Here is a 23,138-nt window from a genome sequence, read left to right as displayed (position 1 = left end):
CACAAGCCACAACAACTTCCCGATACAGAGGACACACATCCACTCATTCATCTTGGTTAAAGTATCGCCATTTCAAGAGGTGGGTGTAATAATATGACAAGCATTGTGCACATTTTGTCTATTAAGTGTTATTTTCTGACGCCGAGGATGATGTTATCGAAAAATATGAATTGTCGCCGAAAACACTGGAAAAAATAATAATGCTTTAGGCTATTGAAAGAAAGAAATTGCTTGTCACAAAAATGACATCGTTGCAAGGTGTCTTTCTTTAGAAAAGCCTTCTCTTATATATAGTTTTAATTTTTTTTAAATGTATGGTTTTGTAGCTGTAGCTGAATAAATGTCTAATTTCGATACAAAATACAGCTACGTCCCCTAGATTCCCCCCTCTTCAGTCCCTTACAGATTAAATTCGGAAAGTGTCTATGTGTATGTGTATCTATAACTGTAATTAACAACTCGAAGCAATGTTGTATATACTGCCACACTTCACAGCGAGTTATCAGTTCGTGCAGATAGTACACAGTATTCACAGATCCGTGGATGACAGTGGATCGCGCATGGGCTCCACTTCACTGTCCGGTCAACAGTTCAGTACATGATCATGGAGTTTACCGCACTTTATACCTCAGTCGTGTCACGACGGCCAGTTTTAATATGAGACTAGACATATACCAGTATTTGTGTTTGTTTGTTGTTTTACGTCACACCCGCAAAGCATTCAAGCCATTATGGCGGCCTGTAAGTAATCCAGTCTGGATTAGGATGCCACAGTATAAAACAATTCACCAGTAAGTGGCCTCTTACAAGCACAGTAAGCTGGGGGATATTCTAACCTGGAATCCCCACGCAGCATGGGTATGGTGCCGACACACGTAGGACCATGACGGTACGAACCTGGGGTTCGAACCCACACTAAATGGATTCCACCATCGTCAGACAAGACTTAAATGCTGAATCATATTCGTTTCTAAAGCGAGGCCATAATGAAAAATACGCGTGTCTTTAGGAACACCGTACTGCAATGGCAACTCGTTATGGGCATCATGCAACGTCTACGTCACCAGGCCTGCACGTACCAGATCATCCAGAAACAGCCCTGTGTCCTGTCCGTGAGAACGTGGCGACAGGTAGGCAATCTTCGTTCAACAGTAATGTAACATATATCAGCCTCGAGGATCCGTTGTATTATAACTCTATTCCACTATGATATATCATTCGTGACCAACTTTGTTACTCCGGGACAGGTCGAATAGTGCCCTTCTCGTGGCCATTTTTTCGACTAGGTTCCGTCTAAGCGCAAACGGACATTGCTAAAATAATTGTCATATCGTTCCGCAATGGTACATGTATATTCCCCATATATTGTGTATATTCTAGACGATATTAAAATCACATCGGAACTTACAGTATTATACAGTTTGATTGAACACATTTGACTGGAACTTGGGTATGTTTTTAAATGCAAGACATATGTAATAACAAAAATTATACCCGAGGGATTCTTCGACCGAAGTCATATGCGCATTCTAATTGGTTTGTCGCATTTTCGCACATAACATTCATCGATTGGGTGACAAGTTCTTCTTGCAGGTTACTGAAAGGGGCGAGTGGTGACGAATGTGTTAGGGACCAATTAACCCACAAGGCTTCGTTTCGGAAGTGACGTCACCATCTCCATCTCTCTTATCACCAACTTATTATGGGATTTCTCAGGCTCACGTGTGTGGTATTATTGGACGGTTATTGTCAGCTTCTTATCATACGAATCGGGCTAAAAACAAACTTACGGTAGCAAATAGTTGCAGAGTAGCCGTAATAAAAGAATATATATACATATATCTATTCTTATATATATAGTTATAATTATATAAGTGAAGTAAGATTTCAACCCTTACCACGTACTGAACTGTGTTCAATCTTACTCCACTTACTTAATTACTACTATATTGTGCCTGAGAGTTAGGACTTTACTGTGCTTTTTCCACACACACACACACACACACACACACACACACACACACACACACACACAAAACAACAACAACAAAAAAGAAAGACAGAGAAAATCACTGTTTATTTGTTTATATATACATAAATATTCGAGGACGCAGAGTGATATACAGATTGTGACATTAAATGGTTCAGCTTCTAAAATATCTGGATGGCAAAAAGTGTCTTTCATGCAGGGCATAAAAGCTCGCGTGTTGTAGGGATTCAGTATGCATTGTTTCTGCTTGTCTTGACAACTGCAACACGGAAAACATCAAATTTCAATCATTATTTGAAAGCTTTGAAAATGACCGCTTGAGAGCCTTTGGTATGCTCCAGTCAGGAACGTCGCAGCGTGAAGTTGCTAGGCGATTGAACGTGCACAGAAACACCAACAGGAAGAAATGGCAGCAGTGGCTGGCGGCAAAAACACTGTCAGAGACCGACCAAGGAGCGACAGGTCCCCGGTTACGAGCGTCCGTCAAGATCGTTGGATTCGAACCACCCATCAGCGAAATCAGTTCCAGCCTGCAACAATCCCTGCAAGAACCATCCCTGGCCTTTGTCGAATATCGGCACAGACTGTGCGTCGCCATCCTAGACGTTACGGGATTGTTACGAGGAGGCCATCCGGACGCCCAATTCTGACCAACAAGCACCACCAATTGCGTCTGCAGTGGTGTAGACAGCGAGTGCGTATGACGACAATTCAGTGGAGACAGGTTCTGTTCACCGATTTCACCTCTCCCACAGCATGGCCGAATACGAGTTTACCGACGGCTTTGTTCACGCTACGCTCAGAACTGTGTTGTGGAGGAAGACCCGTTTCGGGTGAGTCAGTGTTATGGTGGAGGAATCACCGAGAGACAGAGAACTCGTTTGCAAGTGATCAATGGAATTTAGAACGGGCAGCGTTACCGTGACGAGGTCACCCAGCCTATCGTTGTGCCGTTTTTGAATCAACATGGACCTGGCATGTTTTTTCAGCATTACAACGCCCGACCCCATGTAGCCCGGATTGTTCAACAAGCACTTGGACAGAACAACGTGAATGTGGTCCCATGGCCTACTAGCTCTCCAGATCTTTCTCCCATTTAACACATGTGGGATAAAAGGAACGCCGTCTCCGACATTTATCACGTGCTCCGACTACAGTACAAGACCTGAGAGACAGGCTGGTGGAGGTATGGGATGCCACCCATCAAAACTGTGTGAGACGTTTGATCCGTTCAATGCGAAGGAGATGCATTGTATGCATCCAAGCTAGAGGGGGCCCACACGCAACACGCAACACGCAACACGCAACACGCAACACGCAACTGACGTGTTCAATTGCATCTTTCTCTTGTCATTACGCCATGCTAGTCATGTGTCATTAAATGTCTACACTTGTTTTCCTGGTCCATTGTCTGTTTGGAAATATGAATTCTTTCACATGTGTGCGTCTTCTTTGATCAGGTTCTTGTTTTATTTCGTGTCAGAGGAACTTTTATTGCTGAGAATATTTATAGGGCCGGGGTTGGCCGCGACCCGTTCTCAAGGTACCAGGATCCACAGGTCTTGTGTTAGAGTCCGATATTTGCCTCAGTTACGATCCTTAGGATGCGAACATCATACCCATGTGCGGTGGTGACCTCATTGGTAAATTCAAACAACTTACGTCACATCCGGTAATTCAAACACACTGAGCTGACATACTGTTAAGTAATGCGCGAAACCAAAAACATTCAAGTTGTAGTTAAACAAATAAATTTCCATATTTACTTTTCTTTGCATACAATAGTGTTGATTCAGCATCAGCATCAGCATCGCAACTCATAATCGCCATCATTAGCACTACCATTGCAACACATCATCGCCATCATCAGCATCACCATTGCAACACATCATCGCCATCATCAGCGCCACCATTGCAACACATCACCTGCATCACCACTGCAACACATCATCGCCATCATCAGCATCACCATTGCAACACATCACCAGCATCACCATTGCAACATATCATCGCCATCATCAGCATCACCATTGCAACATATCACCAGCATCACCATTGCAACACATCATCAGCATCAGCATCGCAACACATCATCGCCATCATTAGCACCAACATTGCAACACATCATCGCCATCATCAGCATCACCATAGCAACCCATCATCGCCATTATCAGCATCACCATTGCAACCCATCATCGCCAACATCAGCATCACCATTTCAACACATCATCAGCACCACCATTGCAACACATCATCGCCATCATTAGCATCACCATTGCAACACATCATCGCCATTATCAGCACCACCATTGCAACACATCATCGCCATCATTAGCACCACCATTGCAACACATCATCAGCATCACCATTGCAACACTTCATCGCCATCATCAGCATTACCATTGCAACACTTCATCGCCATCATCAGCACCACCATTGCAACACATCACCAGCATCACCATTGCAACACATCACCTGCATCACCATTGCAACACATCATCGCCATCATCAGCATCACCATTGCAACACATCATCAGCATCACCATGGCAACACATCATCAGCATCACCATTACAAGACATCATAGCCATCATCAGCGCCATCATTGCAACACATCATCGCCATCATCAGCATCACCATTGCAACACATCATTGCCATCATCAGCATTACCATTGCAACACATCATTGCCATCATCAGCATCAACATTGCAACACATCATCGCCATCATCAGCATCACCATTGCAACACATCATTGCCATCATCAGCATTACCATTGCAACACATCATTGCCATCATCAGCATCACCATTGCAACACATCATCGCCATCATCAGCATCACCATGGCAACACATCATCAGCATCACCATTACAAGACATCATAGCCATCATCAGCGCCATCATTGCAACACATCATAGCCATCATCAGCACCACCATTGCAACACATCATCGCCATCATCAGCACCAACATTGCAACACATCATCGCCATCATCAGCACCACTATTGCAACACATCATCGCCATCATCAGCATCACTATTGCAACACATCATCGCCATCATCAGCATCACCATTGCAACACATCATTGCCATCATCAGCATTACCATTGCAACACATCATTGCCATCATCAGCATCACCATTGCAACACATCATCGCCATCATCAGCATCACCATGGCAACACATCATCAGCATCACCATTACAAGACATCATAGCCATCATCAGCATTACCATTGCAACACATCATCGCCATCATCAGCATCACCATTGCAACACATCATCGCCATCATCAGCATCACCATTGCAACACATCATTGCCATCATCAGCATCACCATTGCAACACATCATCGCCATCATCAGCACCACCATTGCAACACATCATCGCCATCATCAGCATCACAATTGCAACACATCATTGCCATCATCAGCACCACCATTGCAACACATCATCGCCATCATCAGCATCACCATTGCAACACATCATTGCCATCATCAGCACCACCATTGCAACACATCATCGCCATCATCAGCATCACCATTACAACATATCACCGCCATCATCAGCGCCACCATTACAACATATCACCAGCATCACAATTGCAACACATCATTGCCATCATCAGCACCACCATTGCAACATATCATCGCCATCATCAGCACCACCATTGCAACACATCATCGCCATCATCAGCACCACCATTGCAACACATCATCGCCATCATCAGCATCACCATTACAACATATCACCGCCATCATCAGCGCCCCCATTACAACATATCACCAGCATCACAATTGCAACACATCATTGCCATCATCAGCACCACCATTGCAACATATCATCGCCATCATCAGCACCACCATTGCAACACATCATCGCCATCATCAGCACCACCATTGCAACACATCATCGCCATCATCAGCACCACCATTGCAACACATCATCAGCATCACCATTGTTACACATCATTGCCATCGTCCCCATACTTCACTCATATCAAGTACAGTAGAGTGCATGGCACAAAGCCGTGTTACTTTAAACTATTGGTGACTGAATGTTACCCTAATGGAAGCTATGGTTGTAACATTTGTAACTCAAATACTGAAGTAGAGCGAAAATTATCACCTTTTCTAAAACGTTCAACTTGTAACCAACATACACCCCATGGGGACCCAGGTTAGAATAAATCCGCTGGATCCCCTTGGTGGTCGCGAGAGGCGACGAAATATATTCAGGCCCTGTGACGTTTACGGATGTGCCCCGATTGCGTGGGTCGGCGCTCACATTTTCAGTATCTGGTTTTCCGTGTCCAGGCTTTTTTTTCAAACAGGTAGTCGTGATCTAGCTGAAATGTTGCTGACTGTGACGTTACAGAACATTCACTCACCGTTACCGACACATCATACACATACACATCATGTTTGTAGTTGGTATATACAACTACTTCAACAAAGAAACAACACAGTATTGGACTCATTCGTGCTCCCATTAACTGAGACACAGAGAAAGGCAATGTTTGTCTGCTGTCTGTTGTAGCCCAGAGGGACCTAGTAGAACCTGTACGAGAGGAGGGAGAGCACGACCTCACAACCGCCTCTGCGTCTCAGGATACATCGGCAGCATCTCCCGGAGTCGGGCGGCTTCCTGGAGCTCATCACGGAACCGAAACCATGCTAATGCCATATCAGGATGACTCATGTGACCTTTCACCACGTGGACTCAAAGAAGGAATTGAACAATGCAAGTCGAAATTCCCTCGCCATGATAAGACAGAACTGCATAAAAGGTTTGCCTTAACCGATGGAGCAGCCGCTATGTTTCTACGCTCTGAGAAGGGGCGTATGTATGTTTCTACTGTAGCACAGCGGAATGACTGCCTGATTTACCAACCCGCTACTGTGGCATTAGAATCTGGTAAGTGTTGACTTGATGAAGTTCAATAGCCTTGCTGTTGTGTAAAGTTAATAGAAATATGACATTTTTATCGTTTATTTGTTACCTTCTTACTGCTCTCTTTGAATGTTAGATTAAAGTGACCGATCAGGATTCCCAGTATCACCTACAAGTCAATGATTGTCCTGTTAGTTTGGCTTAAATATAGACACATATAGGTATTAATACCGGCAATAACTACTGCCGTACGAACAGTTTTAATTCTACACTATCTTCAAAACGCTACCGGGACGCGAACACTTGGCGTCAGGGACGCGTGTTATAAAAAGACATAGCGCCACTTTGGGGTGCTTGTATCTGCAAATGTATTAGGGCTACTGGTTCCCGATCGTGGGGATGTTCGTTTTGAACAGTAGTGTACTGAAGAAACGTGAAACCCCTGATGACACAGTTTTGACAAGAAAGCATGTCCATTCCCAATGTCCTATTACACACATTTCATTTTGCCAGCTGAACCAGGGCAACCAGCAATATCTAATTGGCACGGGAGGAGGAGAAACTCTGACTTGGGGGTAAGTAACGTTGCTTCAAACACTTGTTTGGCTGGTCCAGACACAATCAGGTGCGACCGCCGTCACATCGTTTGAATTTTGCTGAGTGTAGCTTTATGCACAACAAAAACAACAATACTTTTATCAACGTTCTCTAATAGCAACTATAAAATGTTTTATCAATGTTTTTAGGATTTTGGGGATTAAATCAATCTGTCCGTCTACTTTACAGATACGACATCCAGAGAGTGACCAGGACTTCCGGTCTCGACTCAACTCTCTTGCAGTCAAGAAGGTATATCCAAGGAAAGTCGAGCTTGTCACAGGTTCAATCGCCGAGCTTAAGGTAAAACAGGTACAGTTTCAAAATCAATGATACCTTGCAACACCCGTTTCCCTTGGTTCAAACAATTAGCATGTAAGAGTGATAACTTTTAATGGGTTCAAGGCTCGACTAAATTGAGTCCCACCAAGTTTAGTTCAAGTCCCCCAAACTAACTTTGTCTTCACATTTACCATGTATATCAATCATATCCTAATTACATTTACACTAACGGGAAAAAGTATCCATGCTTCATATAAAGTTCAATAAAAATTAATTCATTCTGAAAAATAAGTAATGTATCTTTCAGTATGTATTCATGAAGAAATCTCCTCGACTTTAAGGTCGTGATTCACAATCTGTATGTTTGCATGTTAGTTTGGGGCATGATACTCACTCACGTGTATTTTTTAATGTGAACAGCGCACAATGACTGTCTGGCTATGAGGTGCTGATGAAAATAAAAATTGTTTAGCCGTAAATAACACTTAAGTAATGCCACGGATTGCTGAAAATCAACGTCTACAAAAATTGTGGTCACACCCGATATTGATATTGTTAATTGAGTTGTTTCTGTGTCTCCCGTTACCAGGCATGGCTTTTTTTTATGAGTGAGTTGCAACCATATGGGGAATCGAACCCGACTTTTGATCTGACGCGCGAACGATTTAACCACAGGGCTACCCCACCGCCAATGAACATGTTATGAGAAAACATTTGTCAGAATGAGCAAATATTATGTTCTTAACATAACATTTACACCCCATTTTATGAAACACAATTATTTATTAACAAGCTACACAGACAATGACGCCTTTTTTACAATGTCTAGATTTAGACACCATGGAGCATAGAACCTCAAATACTAATGCAATGCACTAGCGCGTAGTTGTACACTGCTTCCAGCACAAGTCCCTCACAAACTAGCCATCACTGATGTGGAATTAATATAATGGAATTGTATGCCCTTTTGTCTATCGTTTAAAATAGCGGTTGCTCATCTCACATCGTATGACACTACAACTGTCGAATGCAATTAGTTGTTGTTTTTTTCATTTAAAAAGCGACAATAAAAAGGGTGTGCATGTCTCTATGATAATCAGAACACCGATAGGGCTTACATGTTGTACCCATTTGGGGAATCGAACTCCGTTTCTTTACCAATGGGCTCCCCTTTAGCAGGATAGTAATTGACCCATTAGTGTTCATTGTGGTAAACGTCATATATACCTTTACTTGAATCCTTTATTTCCAATTTAGTACAGTTTAGTCGACCCATGAAGATCCGGGGTAGAATAGGTCTTCATGCATGCCGTAAAAGGCGACTATGCTTGTCGTAAAAGGCGACTTACGGGATCGGGTGGTCAGGCTTGGTTGATGCATGTCATCGTATCTCAACTGCGTTATCTGGTCCAGACTGCATTATTTACAGACCGCCGTCATATGGCTGGAATATTGCTGAGTGCGGCGTTAAACAACAAACAACAAAATCAGTTTGTGGAGAGAATGTCACTTCTGTGTTCTACTTAGGTAAACTCACATACATTTATTGGTACTTTTGATAAGTGGACATGGTGGACTTTATAGACTGGACACTCTTCTGACACACAACTTACTGTAAGGGTATACCAGGGAAGCTTGGTGCTATTTTGGAGCATAGTGGGGTGAAATACAAAGTATCTCCACAAATCTCACGATCCGTCAGTCCAAAAATTGCACCAGCCCACTTTTTCAAGCTTTAGCAACGCGTCAGATTTGCGCGGTACTAGCTCCATACCTGCTCTAAGTATAACAGCGTATCTCCGCGACAGACTTCCCTATCCTGTATGTGCACAAAAATTGTATCTGGCTGCAACAGAGCCTCATAGAAGACACCAGAGAACGTCTCCTGCAATACTAAGATATAACAAAGGCCACAGTTGCATGAAGCGAAAGATCACTGTAACTGAAAGTTGCCTTCGAGAAGTTCCGGCAGCCTAATCTTTGGAGGGTAAACGTGAACCGGAAATGACGTCATATGAAGGCAACATAACGGTAATTCCGAGGAATTATCAAGTATTGGGTCTTTTCAGTGAATATGTTCTGACTATACTTCATGGTGGCTTCAGAATTTATGGTATAATTTTTAGATCCTTTATAAATAAGGATTTGTCGTTACCTGCCCCAGGATTACTAGATTTCAAAACCCACAAGTCCCACTGGTTATTCTGGAAATGATGTACTATAGGTATGGTATTCGAAGGAATTGTCAAACAATAATTATCATTGTTAATATTTCTAAGAATACTGCGTTTATAACATCAGGAGCAATCTTCCCAAATAATCTGCATCTAGTTGGTTTTCCCGCCTGGCGCATGTGCAGACCAATGGTGGGGAAAAAAACTATTATCCACACAACTAATTGGGGTCAGCTGACGGTGAAGAGGACCTCTGTTGTAAATTTAAAAGCTTTTTATAATGCGCTGACAACCAAAATACAGGGTTATGGCAATGATGTAACAGGGGTAGCATTCTTATAAGTATTGACACTGATAACCTTCGTTTCATGTTTTGACCTAACTGAATTTCTTCAGAGATTGCAAAACAATCAAGCACATCCTTCGTATTAATTCCACTTGTGTCAAACCCTTTCTATGAAAAATATGAAGAAAGACCTTCCTTGATTGTATTAAAGATTTTAAACATGAGTTTAATCTTCGAAAAAGAAAAAGTGCTTTAAAAGATGACAGTATGAATAAGGCTTAGTTTGTTTTGTATTTGAGTATACCATGCCATGACACCACGTTCGTAATTACAGTTCTAGCCTTTTATATATAGTCATAATGATTTTATTATATAATGGATAGTAGTATCGATGCCATAAACCAATCCGATAAACGTGGTATCAGGATCCGATATATATGCAAATGAAGTCACCAAACAGGAAGTACTTTTAACGTCCATTCATCGCCGGCTTGCTCAATAAGCTATTGCCCAACGTTCCCAACTCCCTATAACTATAAAGAGGGGGGCCGGGTGTGTTGGTTATTGTGTAGACAAGTATGGCTGAACACCTTTCGAATCATTGGATAAAAAGGGTGGTTCACTCAAACAATGTAGTCACGCACGGTTTCTATAGTTACTTCAATAAGGTCTAAAACATCGATTATTTTAATACTGACGTGATATAATATATATACCATTACCCTTTGGTTTTCGTATGGCAAATATCATATATATATATATATATATATATATATATATATATATATATATATATAGATATATACACACACACACACACACACACACACACACACACACACACACACACATATATATATTTCAATCGTGACGTGTCGCTTAATACTTAATGCATTTCTGAGATGATATTTATGACAGAGAAAAACTCTTAGCTAATCATCGCAATGGATCTATATATTACTGATATATTCTCCGTCACAATAGGCCGACGTGATTGTGAGTGCCGGAGCCCTGTCTGCAAGTATTCTACAAGAAGCTGGAAATAAGCTTGAGAAGAAAGTTAAGAAGCTCTACCCTCATGGTATCCAGGTAGGGGATCTTGCCATCACTAAAGGGTACAAGCTACAGTGTGCAGAGATCTACCATACTACCCTGCCAACAGGGAATACAAACCACAGAATAAACGAACAGGTAAGTCTGAATTCTTGATTTAATTGAACTTGAGTAAATATTGTTTGGTGTTCCAGTCAGAAATGTTCAGGATTTATCTTGGTGACCTGTAAATAAACAACACAAACAAGCGACAGAATGCTACATGTAGAACAACGGCCCGTGCAATCAGGGCACAATGACAGCCTGTCAGCCAATTCCCTTTGCCAGACCTCCTGAGTGAGTGAGTGAATATGGTTTTACGCCGCTTTTAGCAACATTCCAGCAATATCACGGCGGGGGACACCAGAAATGGGCTTCACACATTGTACCCAGGTCGGGAATCGAACCCGGGTCTTCGGCGTGACGAGCGAACGCTTTAACCACTAGGCTACCCGACCGCCCCTCAGACCGCCTGATCCGTTACTGGAATGTTATATGGAGTCGAGATATTTTTCATTTACTTTTGCAAAAACATATTATTTTAATTAAATAATTAAAAATTATGAGTCTAAAATAAAGAAATATAAACAGCTTTCAACAATGTATTTTTTTGTGGCAAACAATTTCTACCTTGTCTCTTAGAAATTACAGTTCCTTTTTCAGAATATAAAGTCCATTGTCACGCGTTGTTTGGAGGAGGCATCAAAGAAAAAACACGCCAGTCTCCTTTTCCCTGCTCTTGGTACAGGCCGACTTAATTATGACAAGAACGCCACAGCTAAAACAATATACGAGACCGTGAATGAGTTTTGGGAAAACAACCCTGATACAATGTTGAAAGTCGTCAAAGTTGTTGTAATCTCTGGACAACGCGATGGTGTAGATGAGGTAATGGTCCATAAACTGAAGAGGCACCCATGCTACCCTGTCAAATGTTGATGATATATGCCCACACGCCATTTTTAATTCAGCTCCTTATTGCTTTTTAGACCTGAACACACACCGTCCGATCAGTCGTATTTGTTTTCAAGCAGTGTTCGAAGGAGGAACGTGTGTGTCTTGGTAACAACATTCTGGCGTTGCTTTGAATCTTATTTTTGTATCTCTATTAATTGTTATGTTATTGCATTATGGCTTTTCATTTCTCGAAGTGTTAATTTAAAATGTTGGCTTCTATTAAATCTGAAAAATGTATAAAAAACTACAACATTGTAACTGCAGGCTTTTCAAGAAGAACATGAGAAGCTCTACGGAAAGATTCACATAAGAGGATCACGCAGGCTCAGTGTCCAAGACGAAAAAGGTGAAACATGAAAACGCGTACACATTGGTAAAAGTAACTTATACCCAAATACCCATTCACTTCTGCCAATCAGACAGAATGACCCAAGTCCAAGCAAGTCTGGTCAACCGAACTATGACTAAAATCGTACCAAAGTTAACTTGGGTTAATATACCAAATCAACGCGAGTTAATCAAGGTCGGCATGCAAGGAAGACCCCTGAAGATCCGGGGTAGAATAGGTCTCCAGCAACCCATGCTTGCCGTTAAAGGCGACTATGCTTGTCGTAAGTGGCGACTCACGGGATCGTGTGGTTAGGCTCGCTGACTTGATTGATGCATGTCATCGTATCCCAATTGCGTGGATAGATGTTCATGTTGTAAATCACTAAATTATCTGGTCCAGACACGACTATATAAATACCGCCGTCATATAGCTGGAATATTGCTGAGTGTGACGTTAAACAACAAACAAACAAACAAACAAATAAAGCATGCAAGAAACCTATGATCATGGTTCGAATCCCAGTTTATATTTCTAGTTTTGTCACACACAAAACCCGTGCTCGTTGGTTTCACAAAAGTGGTAAATGTCAAAGAGGTGAATCACTACTGGATTTCCTCTCACATTAAGCTGACACATCGCGATAAAACTGGAATAATGTTCAAAGCGTTGTTAACTTGTTAACTTACTGAGTCATCAGGGTTTTGAAACTGAACGCGAGCACTGTTTATATTCTGTATGATCACGGGCACCCAGATGATTCATTGCATGTTGACAGCAGCCGATGCGCATGTGGCAAGAGGCGTATTGTTCGGGAACGTTCGTTTCCAGTTGGTTGAAGGTGACATCATGCAGCAACGTGTGGACCTCATTGTCAACGGCAGTAACAGCAGACTGGAACTCTCGTTTGGTACATTCTTATTGTTCATAGCGTCGTCTTCATTGAATTCGGGGGCGTTTAGGTAGCCAAGTGGTTAAAGCGTTCGCACGTCATGCCGGAGACCCTGGTTCGATTCCCGACATGGAAGCCTATTTCTGGTGTCGAGCGGCGTGATATTGCTGGAATATTGCTAAAAGCGGCGTAACTCACTCAATTTATTGTATTTGATATTATCCATAAACACGTCCATGGTGGAGTCGTACAGTTGAATCTTTCGGGATATCTTATGATTATGAAAAGGGATTTATTGCTTTAATCTCCAAAGTCTTCATCACGAGAAGTTAATTTAGGAAAATCTGCAGATCCCACTTAATTATTGTGACCTTGACCTTAATAACAAGGTAATGTGTGGCGATTTGGATGTTGTACATGTTCGCTTCACTGATCACTTCCTACTCCGGGTAGAGTTGAGAGTGATAACTGGCTGGTGTTTCCTACTTGACATCATCTCGAGATAAAGCCTGCCGCTGGGACAGGCTCGAAGGTGTCACCTGTCGAAGGTCAAGGTCACACTAGGTGATATCCTTACAATCGGGAAAGACCCTTGTGGCATTCTCATACTCGATTATTTACAGCCTGCCGTCATTTAGTTTGAATGTTGCCGAGTGCGGCGTAAAACAATCAAACTAATGGTGTGTTTTAAGTAACGGAATTGACATTCATTTGAATATAAACAGATATTTTGGAGGTCGGTCGTCAGCTGGTCTATTGATTTATTGCAAACAAATCATGATAAATGTTTCTGGAGGGATTAGAGGATGTTTTAAGATTTGAAAGTGGTTATGAAATGCTTTCACTCTCTGGATGCAATACACACACCTTTCGAATTTTCTTTTCTTAGACCTCTCTGAGCGTCTAATAGTTTGTGCTTTTATGTGTTTTCAAGGGATGTTGTCAAAGAAGCTGCGAAAGAGGTTTGGAAAAGAACTGGAGAAACAGTGTAAAGAAGAAGGTAAAGTTTATAAACCTTTGTATAATGCTTAATGGTATCATAATTAGATTATAGCTCTGAAAATTTGCTGATTAAAAGAGCCAGTATCCGAATCTTCTGTGATTAAAGGAGGTGTGTTAGTGCTACCCAACATTAACATACCCGTGAAGATCCGGGTAAGTTTAGGTCTTCAGCAGCCCATGCTTAGGTTCAGTAGGGATGGGCAACTCTGGTCAACCGAAGTATGACTTAAATCATACCAAAGTTAACTTGGGTTAATATACCAACTCAACGCGAGTTGATCAAGGTCGGCAAGCAAGAAAGACCCGTGAGGATCCGGGGTAGAATAGGTCTTCAGCAACCTATGCTTGCTGTAAAAGGTGACTATGCTTGTCTGAAGAGCTGACTAACGGGATCGGGTGGTCAGGCTCGCTGACTTGGTTGATGCATGTCATCGTATCCCAATTGCGTAGATAGATGCGTATGATGTCAATTCATGAATTGTGTGGTCCATACTCGATTATTTACAGACCGATGTCATATAGCTGGAATATTGCTGAGTGTGGCGTTAAACTACAAATAAACAGACAACATTAGCTTAGAGAGAAGAGAGGCATCGAGCAGGTTAACCATTTTAAAATCTGACAGTTTCAAATTCACATCCATATGTACAATACTCGTAAATGATTATTTTCAATTCCATGTAGCCATGTACAGCAATTATTGTAAAGGAAAAGTAATTCTATCTTTCCGTTTCTTATCCACAAACGCATAAAGCTATTTCAAGGGACCCAGATCCAACGTGACAACGTGATTGCAGTTACACTGTTGGATACATATCGTTGACTGGTTGTGAAATTGTTTAGTCCATATCTTAACGACGACAGTCAGTTTTCCGTTGTAGATGAATACGAGTACATACAGGTACAGGTGCCCATTCCGCTAACATATTGTATGCCTGTTCAATGTTGTAGTGGGTAACATCACCAAAACGGGTCTTGCTGTCACCAGTGTGTCCGACGCATGTTTCAAGGCAGTACTGCACTATGACATTCACTTCTTCCATGGCATTGACAAGGTGCTACCAGCGTTAATGGTGAAAGCAGATGAGCTGAAGTACACATCTTTGGCGCTGCCAGCTCTTGATCAAGGTAAGAAAATACATCAGAAACATCATTTTGCACAACTGTTGTCCCCCGAATCTGTAAAAAGTAGAGTGAGTGAACTGTGTTTAACGCCGCTTGATTTCAGCTCGATTTGAAACCAACAAAATGGGTGTTGGCAGACTAAGGGGCGGACCATTTGATATGTGTGGGTGGTGGGTGTGTGGTGGCGGGTATGTGGTGGCGGTGGTTTTAATCATGTTTTTTTTCTTCATTATTAGGGGGACGTTTCAAATGTTGTTGTTTTTATGTAAATGAAAATTGAAAGAACTGTTGTTAAATTCGATTTTATGTCTATTTAACCATCACTCATTCCTGCAACAGTTTGTAAAAGGTAATCTATGGCTGGGTAATTTTATGTACAAATAAATTGGCACAATGAATTAGCAGCCGCATAACCCTTACCATGTTTTAACTGTTGTACATTTGTGCCGAAAAAAGTAAATTTATTCATTTTCAAAGATAAGATGTCCAACATATCCATCATATTGTGTATTAAGCGAAATTTTAAAAAGTTTTAAATCACTCTATTTTTTGCTGTTGAAAAATTGAACGATTTTAATACCTTGGCACATACATAATTATAAATGCTTGACATTAAGTACATCGGAAATAGCGTAAAACAGACGATAAAAAACGACAGGCGAAATCGTCGCCAAAACGAAAAATTCTGCCACTGCATGAATTTCCCATACTGGAGTTAAAACGGATTGCCTGTGACGCGCTGTGCAATTTCAACGATCACGTCGGCACCCAGTCTGCCTGGTGGTTTACTGAGGGTCTTCCTGCTTGTCCCACACCTAATGTTATGGGTACAAATTCAGCCGGGCGTGGTGATGGGTAAGGCAAAAGTGTGAAGCAACTTACTGGTGAATATCTCACAAAATATAACAACACAGCTAATTGGTGAACTATACTCAACCGCAAAAGAAACGTCACCCCAACTAACATTGCATGAAAAGTTGTCATTTAAATATTTGGGTAATTCTTGTCCAAGTTACTAAAATTTAACAGTACCTTTTCCGGAAAAATGAAAGTTGAAGGTTAAAAAACAAAGCAGATGACAATAAAACCGATCGCCCAAACGCATCACGACAACGGCCATGGTAACCTGATGCACGCGAGTTCCGTGCAAATTGAAATGCACATGCGTTCCCCCATTTCTTACCCTATAAAAATCCACCCAGATCGGATAACATTTATTCGTTATTAAATTGCTGCAGCATGCCAAGATTGACATGAAATCATCGACACCAAGCCCTTGGACGATTGCAAGCTAGGCAAACCGCCCGGCAAGTAGCCAGTGCATTTCAAGTCCACGTAAGGACCATATACAGGCTCCAGCAACGGTACCAGACCACCAACACTACAGATGACCGACCACGTAGTGGAAGACCAAGGGTCACCACCCGACGTCAGAATCGTCAGATTGTGCCACAGCATCTTCAAGATCCCTTTGTCACTGGTTCGGAAACTGCTCGACAGACCTTGGGGACACACCAGAGACACTTTAGTGCGGACACCGTACGTCGACCATTGACGAGCAGACATCTCCACTGTCACAAGCCACACCGAGGACCCATTCTGACCCCACGTCATCGCCGGGGCCGTCTTCAGTGGGCAACACAGCACCAGCATTGGTGCCACCAGCAGTGGAGATGAGTCTTCTTCTCAGACGAGAGCCGTCACTGTATCTCAACAGCAGATGGCTGAGAGAGAGTCTGCAGACGCCGTGGGGAACGTTTTTCGGATGTTTGTGTTGTTGAGAGAGACTCGTAGGGTGGTCTGAGCATCATGGTGTGGGGTGGAATTGGTCTTGAACAGAGGGTCGGCCCTGTGGTCTTCCAGAACATCGGTCCAGGGAGAGGCAATGGTGTCACAGCAGCTCGGTACATTGATCAAGTCTTGAGATCACACGCCAAACCTCATTTGGCACGTCGCCGCAACCACGAATTTCAGCATGATAACGCCCGTGCCCACACTGCGAGAGCAAAAAGAGACTTCCTCAAGCAGAATGGCATCAGAATGGTGCCCTGCCCTCGGTCCCGATTTTAATCCCATTGAGCACCTGTGGGACGAGATTCAAAGACGACTGAATGACGTCCGACCAAGGCCGACAACTGCAGCTGAACTGCGTCAAGTGTTCCTCAGAGTGTGGGCTCAAGTGCCTATGGCCTTCATCAATCGCCTCATCCATTACATGTATCGACGTTGCACGGCAGTCATCAATGCACATGGCAGACACACGAGATACTGACTTGCGATGCCATTTTCTCAGAGACTATTGTTGTGTTTCACTTTAAGAACATTTGACACTTTAATTTCAACCTTGATGGTCAGTTTTGCCAAGTTTCATTTTTTTGATATGTCTCAAAGTATGTTTACAGTGTTTGGACAAATAAAGATTCTCATATAACTATCCATGGTGACGTTTCTGTTGCGGTTCAGTGTATATTTCACATACACTGTACTGAGTGAAAACTTTTCGTGTGTGCATATTTTCCAAAACATTCTAAACGATTCTATGCTTATCAGCGACGCTGCAGAATTATCATTAGTGATTTGATACCTGCGATCACTGATATGCTATTTTTCTACCTTAATTATTCGAGTAAATATCCTATATTGAGATTTCTAAACACAAAGTAAATAACGCCGTTCATTGTGATTAGGCGAGATTTACAATGTAATTTTTTTCAGAAGTCACTTTCAGTAATTGTGCTTGCCTAAATGACAGTAAATGATAAACAGAAGGGGGAATTCAAAACTGTGAAGTGTATAAGTTTGCGTGATGTATTTTGAATTTTATTCGACTTCGAAGAGAGGGTTGAAGAGGAGAGACACATGTGTAACTGTGGCATCCAGGGGGGTTTACACTCTGAAAAACGCTAACGTTGACAAAATAACACATAATGTAACTGATAATAATAAGAAACAAACTCGCAGACGAGGACGAGTTTGTTTATTTTTATTATTAATAACACGGTCCTGTTGTTCAATACAGACGTAGGTGAACATTCGACTGAAGCACGTTGTGAAGAAGGAGGGTGTAAGGATATATACCGAAACGTCGCTTTTTACAGTATTAAAGAAGTTGTTATCCGTCCTGCTTGACAACGGTATAGGATCTATACCGAAACGTCGCTTTTTACAGTATTAAAGAAGTTGTTATCCATAAAATTGTGTTTACGTTGTCACCCGTCAACTTCTAAGTAATGCCCATCAAACAATTTTATGTGGGAGGAAAGCCCGAAGTGATGCAGGTCTCAGACGTTTACCACTTCGGTGAAACCCACGAGCACGGGTATGGTGCTGACAATCCTAGAAACATAATCGGGGCGAACCGGGATTCGAACCAACAATCATAGGTTTCTCGTCTTAGGCGACTGTGCCCCTATAACCTATAGAACATGTGTGCAATCACATTCACCGTCAGATTAGAGCAATACCAGTTATCCCTTATAACAGGGATCAGTAAGCACAGGCCCTCCTAGAAGAATGGCGTCGACACCCATTTCTTGTGATCACACGTCTCACATCTTCTGCCCGTCGTCGAGTTAAGGCGTGCATTGATGCTTATGGTTGACATACACGATATTGGATTAAAGAGCGTTTAATAGTCTGACTTCAGTTTGGTGATTGGTCGATTACTGAACAACTCACCAAATGTAACTAATGTTATATTTGGGATAACACTTTCTGAGTACAGATTTTCGTCCGGGATTCGAACCCACACTGCCAGAGAGAGTCTGCCAAACAAAATCAGCGATCTAACCCACTCAGGCACCGAGGCTATTACAAAATGAAAGTCCGACAACTGGTAGTCTAGATCACGGACTTTGTCCACCCTTCACATGGCCTCTGACATGGCCCCAGACATGGCCCCATGGCCGAAAGCTATGAACACACTAACCCTGTCCTCCAAAGTGTGGACACACTACCTTCATTTTGTTCTTATTCACGTCATAACTTGTAATGATATTGTTAATTCATGTCTTTTGACTGTACAAATGCCTTCCTTGATAATCATTTGGTCCTTTCAGAACTCCAGATAACTTTTGAGAAATTGAGTTTTTACCCGAAAGTTTCTATTTTAATTGGGTAATTACATTTTTCATTGGGTAACCAATATTTTGTCACTCATCTATTCATCACTCTATTGGTTTTTTCCCAAAATGAGCTAGCATTTTGATATTTCAAGAAAAATAAAATAATGTTTTAGATGTATAAGGGTTCTAACTAAAGGTTTGACTTGTAAAGTGAATTATCTCGGAATTGTGTTTCGGAAATAAGCTCCATTGTACGCATGCTGAAAGAGCTTCATTTGGATATTTACGCATGCTGTTTTTATCATCATTTGAGTTTTTCATTTTATGCATGCGTTTCTGTACGCAAGTTAATTGAAAGGAATTGGGTTTTGAATATTTTGGGGAAAACTTATCTGTAGCTCCGTCCTTTTCTGTTTTATGAACAAACTGTGATGTTTGTTAACGCTTCTTTGACTCATCAAGTTTGGTTATTACAAACAGTGATTATCTTATATAATAGAAGGGCAATACAACGCTGTATCAATAGGCATTTCACATCACAGCCAAGATCTGTTTCAGTCATATCACAGAGGGACACATGGAATTGCCCAAGGTTGTCCAAGAATACAAGGCAGTACCTTGGGTGATATGGCCTCTTGAAATGGAAGAGTTGAAATGATGAATACATAAGTGTTACAGACATACTGTCTCTCATGGCTTTGCTTTAATGGCTTTGCTCACGAACTACTCTATATTGATTAGATGAGAATACTGAAGCCGAGATTCTTTATTGAAGCTTAGATATATACTCACACGCAAAAGAAACACAAGTGGTTTTAAGCAAATAGGTAACAAACACGGAACCATAAATTGATACGAGTTTTAGCATGAAGTGAAGCCTGATGGTGTTATCAATATTTTTGGTTGCATTTTGGAAGCCCCCAGTAAATACGCAACATAAAAAATGAATCGCCAAAAGGCACCATTTCAATGAATATGTGGATATCATGCACCAATTTCTCGCGAAATCGAAAATGCACGAACTGTCACGAACTGTAATGGGTATAAAACTGTGGCCAATTCTTCGACCTACCACTCCTTGGTCAACAATGCCACGCCTACCTCAAATTCAGAGAAACCAGGCTATCGGACTTTTGGAAGCTGGAGAGTCTGTCCAAGATGTTGCCCGTCATTTCAACGTTAACATAACCACAATTTACCGTCTCCTGCATCGATACAATGCTACACAGACCACAGATGACCTTCCTCGGAGCGGGCGTCCTAGGGTCACCACACCTCGACAAGATCGGCATATTACCCGTCAACACCAGCGACATCCGTTCCTAACTGAAAGTGCACGACACACCATAGAAACACATAATCGACACATTAGCCGGGACAATGTGATCCGACGTCTCCGTTCCAACAACCTCAGATGTCGCCGACCAGCACGTCGTCCTGTTCTCCAACCACGGCATCGACAAGCACGACTTCAGTGGGCACAGGGTCATTGCAATTGGTGGCATCGTGAGTGGAGGCGTGTCATCTTCTCTGATGAAAGTCGCTTTTGTGTCTACCATGCAAACGGAAGAGTCAGAATTTGGCGGCGTCGAGGTGATCGTTTCACTGACAGAAACGTTGTGGAAAGGGATCCATGGGGTGGACCTAGCGTCATGATATGGGCAGGGATTGGACTTAATGCGAGACTTGGACCCATGTGCTTTCTGAATGTTGGTCAAGGTCGGGGACACGGCGTCACTGCTCAGCGGTATATCGACCAAGTGATCAGACCCAACGTTGTTCCATTTTTTGCACAACATTAACAACATATTTTCCAGCAGGGTAACGCTCGTCCCCATGTTGCCAGTGCTACCATGGCCTTTCTGCAACAACACAACATCCGTGTTCTACCGTGGCCAGCTCTCAGCCCTGATCTGAACCCCATCGAACACTTGTGGGATGAGGTTCAAAGGCGTCTGCACAATGTGCGCCCAGTCCCTACAACTGCCGATGAACTACGCACAGCTGCTCTGGGTGTGTGCAGGAGGATCCTTGGGGCCTTCACAAATCGACCCGAAAACTGACCCGAAACTGTGTAAGCCCTTAACATTTGAAAAAAACAATTACGTCATCTGCCTTTTAATCCATTAAACTGTCTTCAGTCAAATCTTTGTCAATCTTGCCCTATTAGTATATACTCGACTTGGGTTTATTTTGCGGGTGAATATAAATAAGCAGATGAAAGCAGGTTTTTTTCACACAATATTCTTAGCTGCAATATTTGTTCAAAGGAAACCCCGGCGCTTTAGCTGACTAGGCCTCCCGTGCAATATCGTAAAAGCTCTAGCATTTTATACAATTCTAGGGGAATAAGCCTGTGTAATGTTGTAGGCCGCAAAGGTGGCATATCAAAACAGAAGCTAGCGGAATACGTCCATAGCTCGCTGACGAAACACTCCGGCCTGCGGTGCCTACGTGAAGTTCGGATGGTCATCTTTGAGGACACTGACCTCTTCGACAGTCTGGTCAGCCTCCTCAACACCAACATCAACGAGCGTGGTGAGGGCAGTCAACAACGGACACAGGGACACAGAAGTGGTATGTCGCCTTTCTATCAATATGTAACCAAGTCTCAAATTGCTGATTGCATCCATGCTGTGGGGTTTGCGTGCAGACTAGTTTGCTTGTCGTAAGAGTCCACTGAAATGTGGACTGGGTGGTTGTCCGACTGATTTCATGCCACTGATGGCGTGGAGGGACTTCTCTGGGACATGCGGGTCCATCCTCACCCCAAGCAATGACATGCAGAAAATACAACTCATATCCAAACACATCTTCCCGAGGCAAGAGAGTTAACTGACTATAAAAGTCCAGTTTCCACCCTTGCCGAACTAGGCTAGTATTATGGAGTTACATTTTGGCTGGACTAACGAGTCTATGCATAGTCCAATCAAAATCGCGCACCGAAATCGAAATCCGGTTCGTACACTGTCGTACAGATTTTGGTCGATTGCAGGATTTTCAAAGCATGTTCACCGCCAACTCGTTGTCAGCAGATATTTTCCAAATGTTTTCATGTTTTTAATCAAGCTGCTCACGTGATTTGATGGATTTCGCGATGTAAGACCCGTTTTATCAGAATATAGATCTTGATTGTCGATCAGATCTAACTGACCGGGCGCCACCATTTTGTGTGAAGCAAAAGCAAGTGATACGAGAGGTGGAATCTGATTGGTCCATAGGAGAGGCATAGAAGGGACATAACTCGTAATGGCCACTGGTGGCGCTACGATCGAGCCCAGTAATTCCAGCCTAGTTCGGCAAGGGTGGAAACAGTGTGTGTGTGTGTGTGTGTGTGTGTGTGTGTGTGTGTGTGTGTGTGTGTGTGTGTGTGTGTGTGTGTGTGTGTGAGCGTGTGTGTGTGTTTCACACACATATGTTGAATGGTTCGGTGGACATGCTGATTCGTTGGTCCCCTTGTA

General features: G+C 42.5%; 1 protein-coding gene across 1 annotated transcript in view; it reads left to right on the top strand.

Annotated features, from left to right (window-relative positions):
* LOC124141276 (protein mono-ADP-ribosyltransferase PARP14-like) overlaps window positions 1–23,138 on the top strand; it is a 33,017-nt gene continuing 9,879 nt past the window's right edge. The window contains exons 1-12 of the mRNA XM_048393329.1: window positions 1–79; window positions 1,010–1,130; window positions 6,525–6,902; window positions 7,392–7,453; window positions 7,665–7,787; window positions 11,202–11,408; window positions 11,973–12,197; window positions 12,531–12,612; window positions 13,373–13,504; window positions 14,421–14,486; window positions 15,440–15,616; window positions 22,048–22,254. Coding sequence (XP_048249286.1) covers window positions 1,025–1,130; window positions 6,525–6,902; window positions 7,392–7,453; window positions 7,665–7,787; window positions 11,202–11,408; window positions 11,973–12,197; window positions 12,531–12,612; window positions 13,373–13,504; window positions 14,421–14,486; window positions 15,440–15,616; window positions 22,048–22,254 — 1,765 coding nt within the window. The 5' untranslated portion in view covers window positions 1–79; window positions 1,010–1,024. The remainder of the gene's footprint in view (window positions 80–1,009; window positions 1,131–6,524; window positions 6,903–7,391; window positions 7,454–7,664; window positions 7,788–11,201; window positions 11,409–11,972; window positions 12,198–12,530; window positions 12,613–13,372; window positions 13,505–14,420; window positions 14,487–15,439; window positions 15,617–22,047; window positions 22,255–23,138) is intronic.

This window comes from Haliotis rufescens, unplaced genomic scaffold (genome assembly GCF_023055435.1).
Source record: "Haliotis rufescens isolate VD_foot unplaced genomic scaffold, xgHalRufe1.0.p SCAF_12, whole genome shotgun sequence".
NCBI lineage: Eukaryota > Metazoa > Mollusca > Gastropoda > Lepetellida > Haliotidae > Haliotis > Haliotis rufescens.
The sequence above is the reverse complement of the archived record's forward strand: the minus strand, read 5'-3'. Positions and strand labels throughout refer to the sequence as shown.